A 21,276-nucleotide genomic window follows, 5' to 3' on the forward strand; every position below is an offset into this window, starting at 1 on the left:
TGACCACTTAAAAGAAATACATTAATAGTCAACAAGAGAAAACCATACCTTCTTTAGATTTATTTAATTTAATACCTCAGTGATTCCATCACTGTGTACTACTTTTGAACTACATATAATACCATTATTTAGCTTTTCTCTCTAATACAAAAAAATTCTTAGGTAATTTTGTAATAAAACTATATCATAATTAAGTAATAAAATAGAAATGGAGCCATAGTTTTAATTCATTTTAAATTACAAAATCCAAGATATGTCAGTATTTCGGCTATTTAATATGACAATGACACAGCCTAGTGGATAAGAACAGAGCTCTGTAGTTAAACCCTGTGGGTTCCAATTTCAGTTTTACCACCACAAACTGTGACCAGGAGTAGTTTAACCCTTTTAGACTTTTGCTTCCTCATCTGTACAATGGGGATAATAATCATTTATGCCTCACAGAGTACTATGAAAATGAAATGAGAGAGTACATACAATGACGCTAGTTTTCTAGTCAAATATATGGTAGACATTTGTAACTGCGTTGTATAAGAAGTTCACCAAGTAAACAATTACAGATTGCATCATGGCCTGATGCATTAAAATTCATGAAAATGAGAATTTGGAGGAGGCATTAAACATTTTTTTAGATTTAAAGAATGATTGCAACAAAGATATAATTGGTCTTTATGACTTTAGTGATCTAAAAGTGTTCCTGTAACTCTACTAGGGCTGTAATATTATATGGGGATATTTTGAAGGTCTTTGTACTATTACCTTATAGTCTATTATCCTCAAAATGCTGAAAAAAAAAATCAGATCTAAAATAGCCTTAGATCTGATCTGTGGTATCCTTCTGATTTGAGAGTTATGTATTATTAAATATAGTTAACTGTTTAGGAATTGAAGTTAATAGTGGGATGACTGAATATTTTTCTAAGCATTTTAAAAGAAAAATGAAAATTATATTAGCTGGTGAGAATAAAAAACTTCAAAGTCTTTAAATAAATGTGTTAACATTATTATATTACTAATTAAGTTCCTGACTTTTTTTTAAGTCTCAATTATAGTATTTTTTAATTATTTTTTTAGAGGAATATATGTTAGTATTCATTTTCTCTGCTGATAAAAATTTTAAATCTGCAGCGTCTTGCCCATGAGTATTTTTAAAACTGCAGCAGAAGGTTTTAAAAATCCCAAGGGTTTTATGAATATACAAAAATTTTGCCTTTTTATTTTATGACACTGTGGTTATTTAGGATATTTTTACTATAAGCAAAGTTAAACTTTAGAAACCCCCTTGAAATCTGAATAAACTGCTTGCTTGATAAAACTAAGGGCTTAAAATACAAGACACTTTAAAAGTTATAACAGAGATGCAAATACAGGAAAAATTCATTCAACAATGACAATGAATAACATTGTATTAGAATGGAATCTCGCTTCCAGTGTGTAACGCCATCACTAAATTTACTTAATCTTTCTGCCCTTGTTTTCACAGTAAAAACAGTCTGTACTGATTTGTCTTGTAGGATTGTGTTGAATAATAACTAAAATTATGATTTTAAAGCCTTGCATATACAAAATATATGAATGAAAAATAGAAGACAGAAAATACATTTCATAAATAACCCCCTAAGTCAATTGAGAATGTTAATTATAATTTCAGAGCATAATTGTGCTTCACAGTTATTTATACAGCATTCTAAGAATAAGAAGTTAAGTGGTGATTTTTTTTTTTTAATCAACAGCATAAATATCTCCACATGGGTACTTATTTTTATCTTAAGTACCCATGAACACTTACAACGTGGTAAAGATTGAATATTGCAATAAAGAATCATAATTTGTTACATGTCACTGTATTTTTTATGCTTTATGGTTTTAAAATAATGACTTTACAGGTCAGGAAAAAGTGCCGTATTTCAGAATAACTTGTTTGGAGAAAATTAATTGTCAGCTAATTACTAGGCACAAATTAAGGTGCCTAGTAATCATGTCCATTCCTTAGTGTCCATAGTTACAGACTAGTTTGTTTTGTTTTTATCATTATATGTTGTATATGTTGTATTAAGCAACTTTGTAATTCTCAAGGCTCATTGCATGAAGAACTTTATTATTACAAAAGTGATTTTTATTTTTAATGAGCTGTTTGATTTTTAATGGAAAAATCTTCAAAAAGCCATGAAATTATACTCTGTTGCCCTCTTTTTACTTCCTTCTTTGCCTCTTAGAAAAGTTATTGACTGTTAATATCAAGTACTTATTTGTACTTAAAAAGCAGCCTGCTTTTAAAAACTAGAACTAAAACTAGAACCGTACTTTTGAGAAATACAGTAACAGATGACAACATTTAAATAGTTTAAAATATTAAATAATTTAAAAGTCACTTGGAGCAAAAAGGAGCAGGTCATGCTAAATTTTTTTTCAAACTAAGCTAATTTCCTATGGTGCTGTTTCTTTATACTATTGTTTATCAGCAGTAAAATTCAGTTGAAAACTTGTTTTCTATACGAAGTCTGTGCTTAGTCACAAAGTCATTTATAACAAAAATAGTATGATTTCTAGGAAAGAACTTGTCAATGTACACAAAAGAGCAGGTAAATGAAGCATTGCCAGTGTCTATAGACTAATATTTTTAAAGGAAAAACCAGCTCAATTTAAGTGGCCATTTATATATCGGCTATTCATGATACTTGAAGCATTCTGAACATTTGGCTATAGGCATCTTAGTTATTTTACTTGACCCCTTCGTTTTCATGTTACATCAAATTAGGACAATTTAAAGAGAATGGTGCATAACCCGTCATTTCAAATTTGTTAACGATTTACTGGTAGAAATTCCAAAACCATGTGATAAGGAGCCGCCTGAAAAGTCAGAAACTCTTATAACGTCAGTATCCGTTAACGCTTGGATAATGTGTGTCGCTAGAGGGATGGATAAGCTTAGTAGGAGTCAAGTTCTGATTTTCATAAGCAAGGGTTAATTTTTCAAATAATCTGTGGTTTATTTGTTTTTTCATGTACGTGCTGCTTCTGTCTTGGTTGTTTCCTCTTATTTCTCCTTTGCAGGCACCTTTTTGATAATATGGCCTGGGAGAATTAGCGATGCCTGTAGTAGGAACATCACTTCATCATTCCTTTCTTCTACATTGTCATGTAGTCATCCCAACAGGATAGTTTCAAAAGACAGTGCCATCTTTGTGACCCTCATCAACCTATTTCCCATGATGCCTGGATATTTTCTTGACGTACTTGCACTTTAAAAGTCCCCTGAATTATCTTGGTCTTTATCTCTCTGGTAGTTTCAAACTTTCGATTTAAGTATATTATACGTACAGAAAAAAGCAAATATCAGAAGTGTACACAGCTTGTTGAATTTTCCCAAATTAAACGCATTCACGTAGTCAGCACCCAGACTTAGAAATTGGCTGTTACCAGCCCTCCTGTATTACTGAATTTTATTTTCTTCTGTTGTGTGTGTGTGTTGTCTCCCTTCTCCTCAAGAATTTATTTTTTTTGTACTTATTGCCTTTCTTTTCTTCTTTTAGAGTAAGTGGAATCTCTTTAAGTAGCAATCTATAGCTTGATCAAAGTGCTTCATAAACACATGACCATATTTGCTTTTTAAAATATCATTGAAGAGTAATAGAAGCTTTTAAAAATATAGTTTTTCTTCGGCCCCCCGACCACTTTAAAATTTCATGCTGTGATTTCCTTTCATTGTTGGTCCAAAAGTGCATATTCATTTAGCAATGGTTCACTTTTTTTTTTTTTTTTTTTTTTAGTGTGTAAGTTCAAGGCTCATAAAAGGTGTGCAGTGAGAGCAACAAATAACTGCAAGTGGACGACCCTGGCGTCCATCGGGAAGGACATCATAGAGAACGAGGATGGGGTAAGCTCGTACTGTCTCCCATCTCTCCCCAGCACGTCTGCTCTTTTATTCTCCTCTCCTGTGGAAATTAAGTGGGAGCGTCTATTAGTTCAATTACGACAGAGAGTTCAGGGGGAGTGTTTATTATTCTGATTAGATGGAAGGTTTTGGTTGATTGTGACTTTTTATTTTCAATCCAGTTCTTTGTAGCTTCCTTCAGCTCTTAAATTTCAAGGGGAACGTTGTGTAAGGGCTTAGGAATGGTTGCTGCGCTGGGCTGGTGCTGTAGACCCTTATCTGGCCAACTAAGTTATTCTTTAAGGCTCAGCTCAGCTGTTTACTCAGATGTTCACTCCTGAGACTTTGGGGCCTCCTCTCAATGGTGCCCCCCACCTTCAAAACCTTGACTCCCTTGCATGTGAATCTCTGATAACACTTCATGGTCACTATATGGTAATCTCTCTATGTGCCTTTCTCCTCAGCGAGACTGCAAATCCTTCAGGGCAGGGGTTTAGCCTTACTTATCTTTGTATCCCTATAGTGCTCAGGGCATAATAGATGCTCAATAAATGTGGGGGAAATGAATGTATGCCACGAATGATACATTGTGCTGATTCCATAGAGTAAGAAATCATTGTATCTCTTCCCTTGGCTAAGAATGATGTCCTCCACGGTCTTTAATTTGACTGCCCTTTCTTCCTGCTGCACAGCTGGCTATGCCCCACCAGTGGCTCGAGGGTAACTTGCCCGTGAGTGCCAAGTGTGCTGTCTGTGAAAAAACGTGTGGCAGCGTTCTCCGTCTTCAAGACTGGAGATGCCTTTGGTGTAAAACGATGGTGAGAGTTTTATAATTATTTTCCATTTAAAATGTTTCTTTCTGTACCTTTTTCATCTGTGTGATTTAGAGACAAAGCTAAGAATTTATGGCAGAGCAGAGCCTGGTAGCACACGCACCCGTTGTAAGGTTCATCTTTTTTCAAGATGCGTTCCTTCCACTCTGGTTACTTTTGCAAATGCCCTTTTTGTAACACTTACTCTTGTCCCTTTGTGTGAGGACCTCTTTCCCACAGTTTTATTGTTTTTCATCAAGCTTTAGCCACACTTAGTGGTTTGCTATTTTCAGCCTGTTTTACTACCTGTTGCCCACAGAAAGCCACCAAATTTTGATTAACAGGCAAAGTGTAAGTTTGCTACAACCCCGTGTGTGTTCTCCGAGAGAAAGCAGCCGAGTTCAGTAGGCCATGCACTGATATAATTTAAATTATATACATTTATGTTATATAAATAAGTAAATATGTAAAAACTTCTTGGCATGTGCAAGAAAGTGGTGAGAAGCAGACACAGCATAACGTGGAACCAACAGCAAGCCATGGTCCCGTCTCTGCCAGACTGTGTGAGGACTGGGCTGCCACCCTGCAGGAGGGCAGTCGGAGCAGGAACTCAGAGGGTGACCTCACGCCCCTCAGAGGGTGATGTGCGGCTAAAAGACAGCAGGACGAGGAGGCAGTGAGTGCTCACCTGAGCGCCGGGTGATGCTGTCTGATTACGATGCTGATTGCCTTGCATTGGGGCAGAGTTGTTTGGTCGTGTTTTGAGTCTTGGAAGTCAGCCCCTCTCCCCCCAACAAAAAGACGGAAAACCATTGCTTTTAATGAGCACGGTGAAGATGAGCAAATGCAAGAGATGTGCATGTGATATGTTGATTTCATAATCAATGAGATTGAGTCCATAGGCCACAGAGAAAAATAAGTCCTACAATTTTTTAGTCAGACCTGATAGGCAATCTTGTGTTTCTTTTTTGTTTTTGTCTTTAATTTTTTTTGGCCGCGCTGCCCGGCACGCGGGATCTTAGTTCTCCACCAGGGATGGAACCCGCACCCCCTGCAGTGGAAGCGAGGACTCTTAACCACTGGACTGCCAGGGAAGTCCCCTCTTTTTCATTTTTGAATCGAACACGATTCTCTTCATCCCCAGGCTTTTGTTATTCTTCATCGATTGCCTCTTTTATTGACATAGATGTTACTTTTTATTTCTTTTATCCCATTTAATATAATATGCAGACTATATTAGATATCTCTCTTTGGAGTTTTGGTGCAACCCTAACCCTGAAAACCCCCTTCTGCCATTCCTTATTTTAAAGGAGTGCTCACGTAAACAAGATTTTAAATCAAGATTCCATCCCACCTAAGATTTCTTTTTTGGGGGGACAACCACTGATGTATGCATCTACCACTATTTTTATTAGTCTGCATTTACTGAAGTCTATTTCTCTACTTCTGGAACTTCAGCTGTTATTTTATAACTTTTTGAAAAGAAAGCAGGTCATCTGTGTGATGAATTATTTTAGAAAGGTTTTATGTAAGTTGTCTTTACCTGTAATATATAGGTCTCTACTTGTGTTTAGTCAGTAGTTGTCTTTTTCTATTGTAGTTGATTTACAATGTTGTGTGAGTTTCAGGTGTACAGCACAGTGACTCAGTTATACCTACATACATATGTTTATGTATTCTTTTTCAGATTCTTTTCCTTTATAGGTTATTACAAAATATTGAGTATAGTTCCCTGTGCTATATAGTAGGTCCTTGTTGGTTATCTATTTGATATATCATAGTGTGTATATGTTAATCCCACACTCCTAATTTATCCCACAGACATAGCAAACAAACTTATGGTAACCAAAAGGGAAAGCGGGGGAGGGATAAATTAGTCAGCAGTTTTTAAACTTTATTAAGTTTAACAGTAGGAGTTAAAAAAAAAAAGCAGTAGGAGTTAAATTAGGTCTTTTACTTGCTTGTTCTACTCTCTGCCACATTTTAAAAATTTCACAAATGGGACAGAAGTATTATTACAGACTGTAGAAGGGATGATTCTGGAATGTCTTTCCTCTTTTTTTCTGGCAAACTTAAATATCACCTTAGCATGAAATCATTCCATGTGTCAGTTAGACATGCAGGTTTCTGGGCCACCATCACTTTTGTTACATGCCTCTTAATCTTGCACTTCCTATACACTATCATTTATCCATTATGATATTATGATGCCTTTAAAATATGAGTATCTAACAGCAAAACATCTAGTGTCTAAACATAGTCACCTGGTTCAAAACAAAACCAAACCATAGTTCCACAATCCTAATAAGTCATAGTTCCACACTCCTAATAACTCTTTTTTTTTTTTTTTTTAAAGTTTTACTTGATTTTATTTATTTATTTATTTTTTTATTTTTGGCTGTGTTGGGTCTTCGGTTCGTGCGAGGGCTTTCTCCAGTTGCGGCAAGCGGGGGCCACTCTTCATCGCGGTGCGGGGACCGCTCTTCATCGCGGTGCGCGGGCCTTTCTCTATCGCGGCCCCTCCCGTCGCGGGGCACAGGCTCCAGACGCGCAGGCTCAGCAATTGTGGCTCACGGGCCCAGCTGCTCCGTGGCATGTGGGATCTTCCCAGACCAGGGCTCGAACCCGTGTCCCCTGCATTAGCAGGCAGATTCTCAACCACTGCGCCACCAGGGAAGCCCCCTAATAACTCTTAATTTTTCCAGCTGTTGACCAATCTCGGCATAGTTTTACCTTTTCTGTAAAAATAGTGAAGATACAATTTTATCTCTGCTTTTCTCATTTAACATTGTTATAATCGTAGAGCAAAATGCTCTGTGATTCTCCTACGTTTTAAATTCCTTTTAAAACTATCTGTGCCTGCTCATTTTTCTAAAATCCATTTGGATTGTTAATGATTATAAGTCATAACAGGAAATGGTCCAAAATTAGGTCATCAGCAGAACAAGAATCGCTATTAAATTTCAATTATTTTCTCAAAAGTTTTGATAAATACATGTTTAATTGATATGCCAGTTTTCTAAAAGGACTAATGAAATAAAGCCTTTTTAAATAAGTGCTTTACGAAGTGCCTGCTCTTACTAATAAAACATTTAAAGGCTCTCTAGTTGAGTACATAAATTATTCTAAATTGCCTGGGTCCTACTTGATATGTTTGCCCTGCTTGAGTGACCTTGAAACTTTTTTTCTACAGAGTTAACACACTTGCTGAGTGCCTGTGATGTGTATCATTTTCCAAGATGAGGGGGCAATAATAGGACCTTTTCCTTTTCCTTACAGAGCCAGAAGTCTAGCTGAGAACATAGGCACGGATGTGCTTATAACTATAATAACATGACAATATTATAAAAGAGGTGTGAATAGAAAGTTATAGATCACTGCAGAAAGAGCAAACACATTACAGATTGTATTTATCTTCATTAAATTCTGTAAGAATTTTATAAGGTAGGTGTCATCATCATTTCCTACGGACAATGATATTGACACTCACTGGTTCGCTTCCCTTCTTCCTTCCCTCCTCCCTCCCTCCTTTCCTCCCTTGCTCCCTCCCTTCCTTCCTCCCTTCCTCTGCACTTCTCCCTCTTCTCTTCCGCTCTCCTTCCCTTCACCAGGCATTTATTGACTACATACTACTTGCCTGAGACAATCATGAAAACAGGCTGTACAGACCAAATCAAATTCCCGTCTCTAAAATGATTAGGCCATTCCTTAGAAGTATAAATATTGTGCCATTAAAGTAATTTATCAATTACTGAACATTTTGGGATGCACTTGATCTTCATTTACCAGTTCCTTAGATATAACTTATACCATAATAAAACATTGATGTGTTTTTATGATTCCTGAAGGTTTATTTCATTGTTATTAGGTACACACTGCTTGCAAAGATTTATATCATCCTATATGTCCACTTGGCCAATGTAGAGTATCTGTCATACCTCCAATTGCACTGAACAGCACCGATTCTGATGGTATGTAACAGTAGTGTAAGTATGTATATTCCTAGTATATCAAATGTTGATATGTACATCTATTTTCCTAGAATAAATAGAACTGTAATTGGTTATTCTGGTTCGTTTTTAGATAATAATTCCATTTCAATTGCAGAACAGTACATTTAATTTATAAAAGAACGTTTTAAAATTAAGGTGTAAAAACATAACTATTAACACAGTGGTGAAATTACAGTGTATAAGACTTAGAGATTCTACATTTCAGCAAATAAAATAAGATCGTTATTCTGTAACAAAATGCAATCTGAAAAGATTAATTTTTTATAAGCAATTTTCCCCCCTCCGTAATTGAAGCTGCCCATTAGCATAGCTCTTATTGAAATGTGTTTTCTTACCATTTCATTGTAGGAATTTATACTCCTATAAATTCATTCACTTTTTCTGGAATTTTACAACTTAATTGTACGTACTGAAGAACCTGTTTACAGCACTGGTTTTGGAATAGCATACTAATAACTTCCTTGTAAGCAAACCATATTACAAAAAGCTTTTACCATAAACTCTTATCAATGTTTTGCATCGATAAAGTGCCTTATGCTTTTCAAACTTTTTATATAAATGATGCCAGTAGATATCATAGATATTATAAGCTGCAGAAGATATGATTTGTTAACCTGTGTTATTAACAGCCCCCCCACCAAGCCCTGCTTTATCAAAGTTCTGTTATTTATTATAAAATTTAAAAATATTTTCTAAGGCCTTATCAAGGAGGAGTTAAATATAATGCCGAAAATGAACATGAATCCTTTAACAATTGTGAATTTATAGACTATGATTGGTTTCTCTTAATAATTAAGTGTTGTTACGGCAGGTGGTAGATCTCAATTTATCTATGATTAATACTTTTACCATCTTTGGTATGATTTTTCATTATAGTGCACATTTTAAAAGATAAGTTCTATGGTCTTAGTATGTAAATAATAAACCTATCTCCTTTTGGGGGTGCTAAATGATAACATTGTTAAAGTAATAAACAAGGTTCTTTATTTATGAATTTATCATTTTTCCTCTGAAGTTTTTTTAAGAGTTTAAAAAGAGAAAGCTGTACGTATTGATCTTGTGCTGTGTTTTGTTTCTTTTTTTTAACAGGTTTCTGTAGAGCAACATTTTCATTCTGTGTTAGTCCTCTATTGGTTTTTGTCAATTCTAAGAGTGGAGATAATCAGGGAGTAAAGTTTCTTCGCCGATTTAAACAGTTACTAAATCCAGCTCAGGTGTTTGATTTGATGAATGGCGGTCCTCATTTAGGGTAATTGATTATTGATAAATCTCATTTGAATGATATGTAGCACTGAGCACGAAATACACTTGGTTTTTCAGCTGATGAAAATTGCAGATTCATCTAGACATCTCTGTGTTGATCTTCTGACATCTCCCTTTTTTTAAAGTTCTGATTATAAATTTTAACATAAACTTTTTGATATTTATATATCTTCCTTGGGTGCTGAAAGTTCTAAAGTTTGTTTAGAAAATGTTTTAGAATATATCCTACATCAAACAGTTCTGTTTGCTTAGCTCTACAAAGTAGATCAACTTGTGTAAATATAGAAATACAAAAAATAACTTGGGAAAATGATTTGCATGAGAGGGTAGTATTGAGTTGTATATAATACAAATAATTATTTAACCAAAGCACAGATACTGTTGTGGGCCTCAAGGACAGGTCCTCAAGGATTTCAGACTCAGTTCCCACACATGACAAAAAAGTACTTTTGTTAATTGTTCATTTCAAACTTTCTGGAATGTCATATAACCTAAAATCTGGGGGGAAAAGCTTAAATATATTTTCAAGAGGGAAAATATGCCTTGAGGCACTTTGAATACATTTTTAGTGTATATATATATGATTTTTGTTGAAGAGGTGATATTGTGTCATCTGACCCAAGAGCCTGCGATCTCCTTATAATTTACTTACGCCAACTCGGCTTTTCTCTTGGGTTCCACTGTCACCTTAAATCATAAACACAGAAATAGAAATGAAGATTTTAGATACCAGTTCCTGAGAAGGCCTTTGTGTTTTGTGATTTAGCACTCTCCTATCTTCTCTGTTTCTCTCCTCAGTCTCTCTTTGTGCCTCTTTTCACTGTGTCCTTTCAGGGTCTTCCTTCTTGTTTCCATTGCCTTTTTCTTGCTGTCTCAAGCCCTGCTGGTCCCATGAGTGTTGGTCTTTTTCATTTGAACCCAGCTCTTTCTTTATGTGCTTGTACCTCCCTTCCTTTCTCCTGCATGTGTCCTGGCACTTCCTCATCTAGCCTCTCTCCTCACCTTTGTCTCTCCCGTTGCTGGTTAGCTTTGTCTCCCTTTCTAGCATATCTGTTTTATAATCCTTGATGGTTCCAATATCTTATATTTTTGACATTTATTTTTTCTACCCATCCTCTAAAATTCTAAGGAAGTCCCTTTGTGAAACTTCTTGAGATTGTCTCCATATTTTTTCGATTTTCCACAATACTTGAGGTGCACAAAGGTACATTCACAGGGTGAAATGTGTCAAACTTTGAGATGAAGGAAGGCAGAAGTAAAAAGATTGACCTGAAAATAGGAAAAGAGGAAGCAAAACAACTACTGGGAGCATGGCGGGGGTACACTGGGCAAGGTTTGGTGGGTCTCTTTAGGAACTGCCCCTGTGCCACTCAGGAGCGTCAGTGCCCTAGATTCTCCTCCCTGGTTTGTAATATGCTACTCATGGAAATAACATATCCTTGTGAAGTAAAGAGAAAAGTCAGTACTCTTACCATCTCCTATCACTTACCTTTCATTCTCTTTCCTGGGTTCTGCTTCTTTTTTGTTTTCTCATTTCCCACTCCCCTTTTTTCCTAATTTTATCTCCATTTCTACTTATAATCTCCTTTCCGCTTTATGATTAAGACATTTTCTTGAGTTACACATTGCACTCAAATTGATTTTTATAGTATAATTCATATGTAAGAGTTCTTATATTTAATCTGAACATGAATACCAATAACTAACAGAATGACAAAGAATTGGGGAACGTGATTTTTATTTATTTATACTAAAATAAAATACTTTTTTCTTTCAGTTTAAGATTATTCCAGAAGTTTGACAATTTCCGGATTCTTGTTTGTGGCGGAGATGGAAGCGTAGGTTGGGTTTTGTCAGAAATTGATAAGCTCAACTTGAATAAACAGGCAAGTGGTCATTTTTTTCACTGCTAGTTATCCTAACCTGCTGACCAGTGATGTACAGAAATGTCAGCGTCCCTATGTGTCAACTTGTCTGAGGTCTCCTGTGGGGCTGTCTTTCAGTGTCAGCTGGGAGTACTGCCTCTGGGTACAGGAAATGACCTTGCCCGGGTTCTTGGCTGGGGAGGCTCATACGATGATGACACCCAACTTCCTCAGATACTTGAGAAGCTGGAACGAGCCAGCACCAAAATGTTGGACAGGTAATAACAAATTCTCTTCTAAAACTAGATCGAAAGTGGCATACTGATATCTTTTTTTGATAACTAAAATTGTACTGACAGTAACCCCTGACGGGGGTCCACCCCTGAGGTCTAGAACAGAGCCTGGCACAGAATAGACACTCAATAAATATGTTTTTTGAGTGAATGAATGAATTGTAAAAAAAAAAAAAAATGAGGAAACTAGTTTAATGAATCCATTATTGTAAAGATAATGTAGAAGGCTATGTTGACACTAATTACTTTTAACTGCTATTTGGCTCAGAAAGCTTAAATAGTTAATGGGGGGGGGCCTTTTGATGAGTATAATAGGCATGGTCCCTTCATCTTCTGGTTTCATTAAAACTAAGAAAGACCATATAAACCTTAGATTTTTTAGAATATCTCTTCTTTTTTTTTTTTTTTTTTAATTAATTTATTTATGGCTGTTTTTGGGTCTTTGTTTCTGTGCGAGGGCTTTTCTCTAGTTGTGGCAAGTGGGGGCCACTCCTCATCGCGCTGTGCGGGCCTCTCATTATCGCGGCCTCTCTTGTTGTGGAGCACAGGCTCCAGACGCGCAGGCTCAGCAATTGTGGCTCACGGGCCTAGCCGCTCCGCGGCATGTGGGATCTTCCCAAACCAGGGCTCGAACCCGTGTCTCCTGCATTGGCAGGCAGATTCTCAACCACTGCGCCACCAGGGAAGCCCTAGAATATCTCTTCTTAATTATACACATTGAGAAGGAATTGAACCAACAAAATACTAAAAAACATAATCCTTTCCCAGGGACAGGGAAGTGTTAGGAAGACCGCTTCACATGAAGGAACTATCACTGTTTTTATGGTATCCTCGACTGCACCTCTTAACTGCTTTCTCTCTAAATGCCCCACATGTAAAAAAGAAATCACAGTGTGTGTGCCCTGAGTATTATGCAGGAGGTGTTTAGAATTGGGGTATAGGGAACATCCAGGGCTCAGTAAGCAGTAACCTCCATCATAAGTGGGACACAAACGTCAAAATCTCATTATAAATTTGAGCTAGCATGAATCAAAACAACTTTGATAGGATTAGCCATCTGTGGCACTCTTCCCGAAAATCACAAAATCTCATCAGGGAGCCACCAATCTAAAATGTAATTACTCTAAAATAAGCTGTAACCTAATTAATTGTAACCTTGCCTGACATAAGGTAATGTTGTAATGGCTGATTCTTTTGCTGACAGAATATTTCAAAAGAAAGCTGGGCTGGCAAGCATTTGTCTGTGTTTATCCCAAACCAGTCATGAGAGGGATCCCCCAGTAGTTTGGGAGCATAAAGTGGACTCAGTCTCCAGTCTTTAAAAGAGCCTGGAGGTGATTTCCCAGACGACTGCCCAGTTCAGTGCCTACCAAACCCCACAAGGTATTTTAAATGGTTTTTTGGTGTAAATTTAAATACCACTCTCCCCGCAACCTAGGAAATGCTGTGAGGCATTTCCTCTGCTCTGTGTGCTTTTTCCCTTGTAAGTTATAAAAATTAACTTCTCTAGGTGGTTAGCAGAGAAACAACACCCCCTTGGTAAAATTCCTTAATACAGACCTGCAAAAAAAACAAACAAAAAAAAACCACAAGAAAAAACAAATCGAAGGGGATTTAAAAAGCTAGGACTGTTGTTTAGAAACATAAGAATATTTTGTTCCAGTGCTTTCCTTACTAATTTAAGAATACCATTTGTAAAGAACAGGTGAAAAAATTGATGTTTAATAATATTCCACATCATATATGCTTTTTCATATATATTAATTTATTTGACCCTCAAAACAACACTGGCTAAGAAAAGCATTGTTATGACTGTTTTACAGAGATGAAAATTGAGTCTTGCGGAGACAGTGGAGTAACAATGAATAGTATTTTTTGTCTGCCTGGCACTTCTAGTTACTTTACTTGATAGAGTATCATCTCGTTTAATCCTCACTGTACATTTAGAAATGCCTAATATCATTATCATCTCCATCTTACAGGTAAAAGTCTCAGGAGGTTTTTATATTAGCAGTGTCACATAGCTAATAAGTGGTTGAACTGGCTGTCTGCACTGAAATCCAGACTCTACTTCCCAGGGGCTTTCAACACTGCACTCTGTTTAATGCACATACTCACCAAATGGGTCCGTAACTTCTGCCTTCAACTCTGCTTAGCTGGTACCAATAAGCATCCCTTCCTGACTTGTGCTGCCACTTTCTCCTGTTTCATCAGCTCCAATCATTGCCTATAAAGGGAGGAGGTATAGCATGGAAGGTGCAAGGACATTTGGGTGGATTTCTTTCCCAATTCTTTAACCATCCTTTGACCAGAGAAGTATTGCCAGATATACGGAACTGGACTTTCATGTTTCCAATTGTGACTTTTCCCTATTTGAAAGTTTACAAAGTTTAATTATTTTATTTGTTGCTTGTATTACATCTGTTTCTGCACTAGAATACAAGCTTTATTAGAGAAGTCTTATTCAGTTTTGTATTTCCAGACCCTGGAATACTGTCACTTTGAGACATTCAGTACATACCTGTTACGTGGATGAATGAAGGAATGGATGACTTTTTGTGCTCAAATGTATATTTACAGTATATTCATGTCAAGAGTTGAATAGTAGCTATACACATCTATTTCATTTACACATCCTAACATATAACTTATGTCTTTTGGGGAATTCTCTCAGAATTTGAATTTTTATGCAAAGACTTATTAGTCTGAATGATACATTAGGCTCTCTTTACATACTGATGCTAATCTTGGGATTTTCCTCTAGGTTCTATCACTGGCATCCACTGTGATATGCTTTTCTTAAAATCCATGTGTTACAGTACTGCTCTTATTATGCTTTGTGTCTTTGAAAAATCTTTATTTCACATCCTGTTACTGACAACAATAATGTCCCTACCCAATTGTTCTTCCCAAATTTTGAAATTATTTTAGATAGAAGACTGGATTTATCTGGAGTTGATTGCTTTTTTCTAACACCAAATGATTCAATGTTTGGTTTGAAATTAATATTTACAGCTAATTGAAGTAAATTTGCCTCCATTAAGTATTATTTCTATTAATTTTTTCCTCTCAATCCCATGCTTACTTTCTTAATGTAAGAAGGACTATTTAGCTAATTTTCATAATTTTCATTTCATGTCTGTATAAGCTGACTTGGCAAGACAGATTGTTACATGCAGAATGATTTACTTCTCGTAGGTACTACGCGTTTGTTTAATCTAGGACATGTTTTAGAATTTGGGGCTGTGACCCATTAGCAACTTGTATAATCTAGTTAGGAATTGCAGTGAGCATTATTTAAAAAGTGAAACAGAAAGGAATAGAAAAGTCAGAATGCTTTGCACCTAGTAAAGAGGAGAGGTCTTGTTACATATCTACATTTCTTACTGTGGGCCATAGCCTTCAAATATTTGGAAGTCATCAATCAGAGAATTGGTAAGATATGGAAATCATAAATTATGAATTCAGCATTTTATGAGATTATGAAAAGTCCATCTCTTCCCATATTTGGTTATTTTAGACACAGGAAACCATAGTTCATGAATATATGTGCATATGTGTGTTTGTGAGGTAAGAACAAAGTCAGTTTATTAAATTTTAAAGGAATTTTAGACCAAAGATTTTTCTCCCTCCAGGTGGAGTATAATGACCTATGAACTCAAATTGCCAGCAAAGGCTTCTCTACTTCCAGAACCTCCAGAAGCATCTGAAGAATTTTATGTAAGACTTTAACCCTTTATCTATTTATCATTTGAAAACGGGGGTGAGTGTCTTGAACAATAAAAAACATATAAGATATGGTAGTATGTTCGCTTAATCGTAATTTTTCTTGTTTGGGGTTTGGTCTCATTGACTGCCTCTGGTCCCCTCCTCCAGAGGAAAGAATCCTTACCATCTAGGTGAGTGTCCTTCCATGACAACCACCCTGGGCGTGTGACTTCAGCCACGTCACTCGCTTTTGTGGGTCTCATCTTCATGGACCTCAGCTGTTGACGAGACCACAATGTTGGGAGGATTAAAGGGGGTGATGAGTGTGTGGAAAGCACCAGGCATGCAGGTTCCCTTGCTCCCACCCACCTGATAGTTCTCCCTGAATATTCCACCTGCCTATTTACTCTTACCAGCCGGGCTCCAGGGAAGCCAGCTGATGCCAGGCTCCTGTTAGCTTTCACTCATCTTCTGCTTCACCCATGAGCACCTGTCTGAATATTAGATGTTCGCCCAGCTCCAGACACACATCAGTACTTGTCACCAGAATATTGTATTAGAATTTCTCTCTTCCTGCTTTCCCTGCTGTGTTGAGGATGCATCAGGACAGGCCTCTAGTTTAAGTCTGTGGATCAAGATAAAACAAAGGAAGACAGTGCACTTCATTCCATCCCTGCTACAGACCATTAATAACTACAGTTTTTAGACGTTCTTAAAGATTCAGCATTCTGATTAAACCTCAAAGCACCGGAGATTTAAAACAACCTAATTTTCAAAGGATTATTCTCTGACTCACTAAGACCATTTGATCTATGATAGCTTATTTTTCCCTCTAGGAAAATTCATCTGTTTATTTTGCAGTTGAAATCTTTGTTTTGTCATTAAGAAAATTATGATCTTGTCAAAACTAAGGAAAGGAATGATAACTAGAAACATGGGCTATTCCTTAAAGAAGCTAATTGTATTTAAAATTTTTCCTTGATATAAAAGTAGCAAAAACTGCTTCTAAAAATTTTGGAAAATACAAAAATATATAAAAAAGAAGGTAAAAATTTTATTTACAGTCCTGCCACCCAGAGGTAATTACTATGAAAGATTAATATATTTACTACTTGATTTCCAGCAGCATTTTTGTTTATATTATTATTTTATTCAACTATAAACATAATGTTTTCATAGGAACCAATCTTTTTTCTTAATAGTATTTTTTAAATGTTATTAATTTTTCTCTCCAAAGAGACGAAAGGGGCATTATTTTGCTCTTCTTACTTCAAGATGCCTATTTCCTAGCATATAAGATAAAGTCAGACAATTTACTTTTATCACATAGGTAGTCACTAAATATGAGGTACAATTGTAACTACATGGAAGAAAGCTCTTTTTTAGTGTAAAGGAGTTTTGAATGGAACTTCATGTATTTTGCTTTTTTATTAAAGTATTTCATAACAAAGAGATAGTGTGCCTTAAGATTACAGGTTAAATGAGTGTTCTTTGTCACTCTGACCAGTCACTGGGTGACTTCTTTGCCTTGAAAACTGAAATAAAAGTAAGCTAAATATTCCTTCTTCGTAGGCTCAATCTAATTTTCCAGCTTATATTTTTTAAGTAAAATATTCATTTTGGATTCCCTTATGCATGATTGTGAAATTACTGTTTTTTTCGAAATTACTGTTTTTTTCGATTTTCCTTAAAAGGCCACAAAATGTGGTTGATCTTCTTATTAACTGTTAGCATTCTGCTGGCACCATAAAATTATAGAGCTTAAGGAATTGTGACAGTTTTATTGATTAATTCCTTATGGCCATAATTAAGTAATTCTATTTGTTGTACTTTTTGAACATTGTAAGAATAGTGATTCCGTGATTTCCTTCAGTAACCATGATTCTATTGCTTAATACTCAATATCAGAAAATGTATTGTTTACATTTAATGTAAAATCCCTATGCCATCAGGTTCTTCTCTCCTCTACCCCTTGGCGAATGAATATGCATCTCTCCATTGGCCTCATACTAGTTCACGCTGTTCTCACCTCAAGTCTCAGCTTAGGTATCACTCATTCCAGGTGTCCACCACTCACTCCAAGTGGTCATCCCTCATCTCCCAAGTCCTACGTCTGTGCCCTTCTTCAGTAGTTCCACAGCCCCGTTCACCTTCCATCATCTTAGTGCTATCACACTGTAAGGATCAGGCAATGTATATTATTCACTCACCATTATATTGTCATCTGGTACGATGACTGGCACAAAGTAGACAGTGAATTAAAAATTAGTATTGTTAGGGAATTCCCTGAAGGTCCAGTGATTAGGACTTGGCACTTTCATTGCCGTGGCCCGGGTTCAATCCCTGGTCGCGGAAATAAGATCCCACAGGCTGTGCAGCACGGCTTGAAAAAAAAAAAAATTTGTATTGTTAAATTCTTTTAATCTAAATACCAAACTGTATTAGAACAATGGACATCTTGACATCAAAGCCCTCTGGCCTTATGTATTCCTTGGAAGCCAGATTCCTACTGCTTTCTTTTTGGATTAAAAGCCTTTTGATGCAGAGGTCATGTTTTTGGTCTCTTCTATATCATTCCCCAATCATACAAGTCTAGTAAGTCTACAGATGCTTGTTGTCAATGTCAAGGTAATCAAAGAGAAGGTGTGAGCTGCTGTAACCCAGTCAACTCCCTGAAAACACAGGAGAGAATGGCCTCAAATTTCTGGAAATGAAAATCTTCTGATTAGTTTATTTCTAAATTTACTCTTACTGAGTAATAAAACTTCTTTCCCCTCAATTGTATCTGTTTTCTAGCTGCTTGGTAATAGCATGCTATGAAGTTGTAACTTTGTTTTTTCTTTCATTCAATCAACAATATTAAGTGCCTATTGGTACCTGGGACTGGAAATAAAAGACTTACCCTCCAGTTTCAATCAGCTTAGAGCTATGTTTGCCAAGCTATGTTTGCCAAGCTATGTGCCAGGCACCTCAGTGAACTCAGAGGGCTACCATGAGATTCTCTTAAATTTCAAAGAAAACATTGTAATACTCAACATCTGTTGGACATCACAGAAACTACTAGCTTGAGGTAGTACACAGTTTAAATATTAGGTTGCACTACATTCCTTTTGATGACATTATGTTTTTGTGCAGCTGGATTTTCAGTAGTTGCTGTGATATAAAGCAAACTCCACACAAAAATTTGTGTTGAATAGGAAATGAGGGTATCACGGTCCAATCTGATTCTAAGGTTTGAGATGTATACAGTGCCCACAGGCCCACAACTAGTTATTTAAGAATGAAATAAGATATTTCTTTTCTTTTAATTTATGTGTATTATTTTTTTCAAATGGTTATTAAGTTGTCAGGACATAAATACTTATTAAGCTGTTTGGACTTAACTACTATTAAGTATTTCTTTTGGCCCGGGGCACTGTGACAAAATTACTAAGACGCTAAGGATGCATGAGCCCAGAAAGTTTGGGAACCTCTGGTCTAGTGGGAGAGCCAGACAAGGAAATGACCAACAATGTTTAAGTTATTTTCAGGGTATAATGATTGCACAGAAGAGAGGGTTCTTAGCCTAGTAAGTTCAGTGAAGTCTTTACAGAGGAGGTTGTGCCTAAACTGGATTTTCAGCACAAAAAAAGAGAAGAATTAGCTAGTTGAAAAAGAGCATTATGCAGAGCTTGATAGTAAGGACCTTGGTACATTTGGGGCACTACAAGTAATTCTGTAGAGTTAGAGCATGTGGTGCAGGGGAAGGGCATCAAAAGGGCAGAGGAGAGGAAAGGAGGGTTCAGATCATGGAGAGTCTTACATGTTAGCTGAAGACTTTTGACTTTCTCTAGAAAACTTAGACATGTTAAGCTGGGATGTGGCACGATCAGATTTGTGCTTTAGAAAAAAAATCTCTCTGTTGTGAAGTGGAGAATGGTTTGAAAAGGGGCAGGAGAGACAGAGGAAGCCCAACCAGGAGGCTGTTATAGTAATACACCTGATCAATTATGAAATTTATATTTGACAGATACAGTTAGGCAAAGACCAAGACTTGCTTGGTCAGGATGTGTGTGGGGGGTTGTGTGTGATGGAATAAGCTCCAGAATCCCTACTTGTAGCTTGTCTGCTCTTCATTAGCTGTGATTCTTGGGCAAATCACTCACCTGAGCCTTAGGTGCCTTGGCTGTAAAACAGGACAATCAATAGAATAAATACATACAAAGTATTTAATTACAGTGCCTGGTACACAATAAAAAACGTCAACTGTTATTACTTTACCTTCCTAATGCTGCTAAGTGACTACATAATAGCTTAATAAGTGACATCAATAATTTTATCCCAGTTTCCCTGATGGCACAGTGGTTAAGAATCTGCCTGCCAATGCAGGGGACACAGGTTCGAGCCCTGGTCCGGGAAGATCCCACATGCCACAGAGCAACTAAGCCCGTGCGCCACAACTACTGAGCTTGTGCTCTCAACTGGAGAAAGCCTGCACACAGCAACGAAGACCCAGCACAGCCAAAAATAAATAAATAAATACATTTATTTAAAATAATAATAATAATTTTATCCTTGGATATAGAGGTTATTTCCTTTTCCTCTGGAAAAGGTTGTACTCTATGCCTTTGGTTACTTTCAGTGGACAAAAACTTGGATTTTTTAAATGTAAATTCAAATGGAATTGATAGTTTTTCTCGACCTTCTTATGTTCTATGACAGTCTACCCTGTAGGGAAAAGAAATAAAATCAATTTTTTGGAAGAGTATTTCCTTTCTTTGCTTTTTTTAGAAGATACATTTTCATTTTTCTGATCTTAACTGTAAAGATGTAGTTTTTAATGTTTAGACCAGGGATCAGTAAGTAGATTTATCAGTCAATACAATATTGTGTGAAACTTTGAGGTTCCTCCCCTCTCCTCCTTTCTTTCAGGTAAAATTTCTTTTCCATATGTGCTCTGCCTTTGAAGGCAGTAAGATAGAAATTTAAATCAGTAGCACACTGATTGCCATTGGTGGCAATGGATGTAAAGCAGGACTGAGATTGCTTTGGGAAGAAGCTAGTCAGGAAGGCTTTATAGGGGGGTGGGTAATTGAATCTTCATTTGTGTGTGAATAAACTGATGCTGATTGGTAAAAAACAATGAAAGATTACCTGAGTCAGAAGAGCATTGGAGGCCAGCTTGAATAGAGCAGATAGTTTATAATGGACATTTTTGAGCTGTGTGACATGGAATAGAGTTGAGGCAAACATTTGGTGGAAGGCTCTGAATATGAGGCTGTTTAAATATTGTGCACATTTTTACATATTAGGAAGATGTGTTCTTTCAACAGAACGTTAAAGTTTGAGTCAAATAGATCAGGGGTTATGGGATTCCTTTAGCATTTTGATTATTTCATTGAGAGAAATACTTATTTACATGATTGAATGACATGCATTCAGCATTTTAAAAACTTTTTATTGAATTAT

General features: G+C 36.4%; 1 protein-coding gene across 8 annotated transcripts in view; it reads left to right on the plus strand.

The window, feature by feature from the left end:
- The window catches only part of DGKH (diacylglycerol kinase eta), a 179,320-nt gene that overhangs the window by 104,945 nt on the left and 53,099 nt on the right, over window positions 1–21,276 (plus strand). For 5 of the 8 annotated variants that reach the window (XM_057532626.1, XM_057532627.1, XM_057532623.1 and 2 more), the window contains exons 7-14: window positions 3,771–3,877; window positions 4,567–4,692; window positions 8,555–8,657; window positions 9,048–9,101; window positions 9,789–9,948; window positions 11,740–11,848; window positions 11,966–12,105; window positions 15,756–15,840. In XM_057532626.1, coding sequence (XP_057388609.1) covers window positions 3,771–3,877; window positions 4,567–4,692; window positions 8,555–8,657; window positions 9,048–9,101; window positions 9,789–9,948; window positions 11,740–11,848; window positions 11,966–12,105; window positions 15,756–15,840 — 884 coding nt within the window. The remainder of the gene's footprint in view (window positions 1–3,770; window positions 3,878–4,566; window positions 4,693–8,554; window positions 8,658–9,047; window positions 9,102–9,788; window positions 9,949–11,739; window positions 11,849–11,965; window positions 12,106–15,755; window positions 15,841–21,276) is intronic. The other 3 variants (XM_057532624.1, XM_057532629.1, XM_028167558.2) reach the window with 2 other exon arrangements.

This window comes from Balaenoptera acutorostrata, chromosome 18, assembly GCF_949987535.1.
Source record: "Balaenoptera acutorostrata chromosome 18, mBalAcu1.1, whole genome shotgun sequence".
NCBI lineage: Eukaryota > Metazoa > Chordata > Mammalia > Artiodactyla > Balaenopteridae > Balaenoptera > Balaenoptera acutorostrata.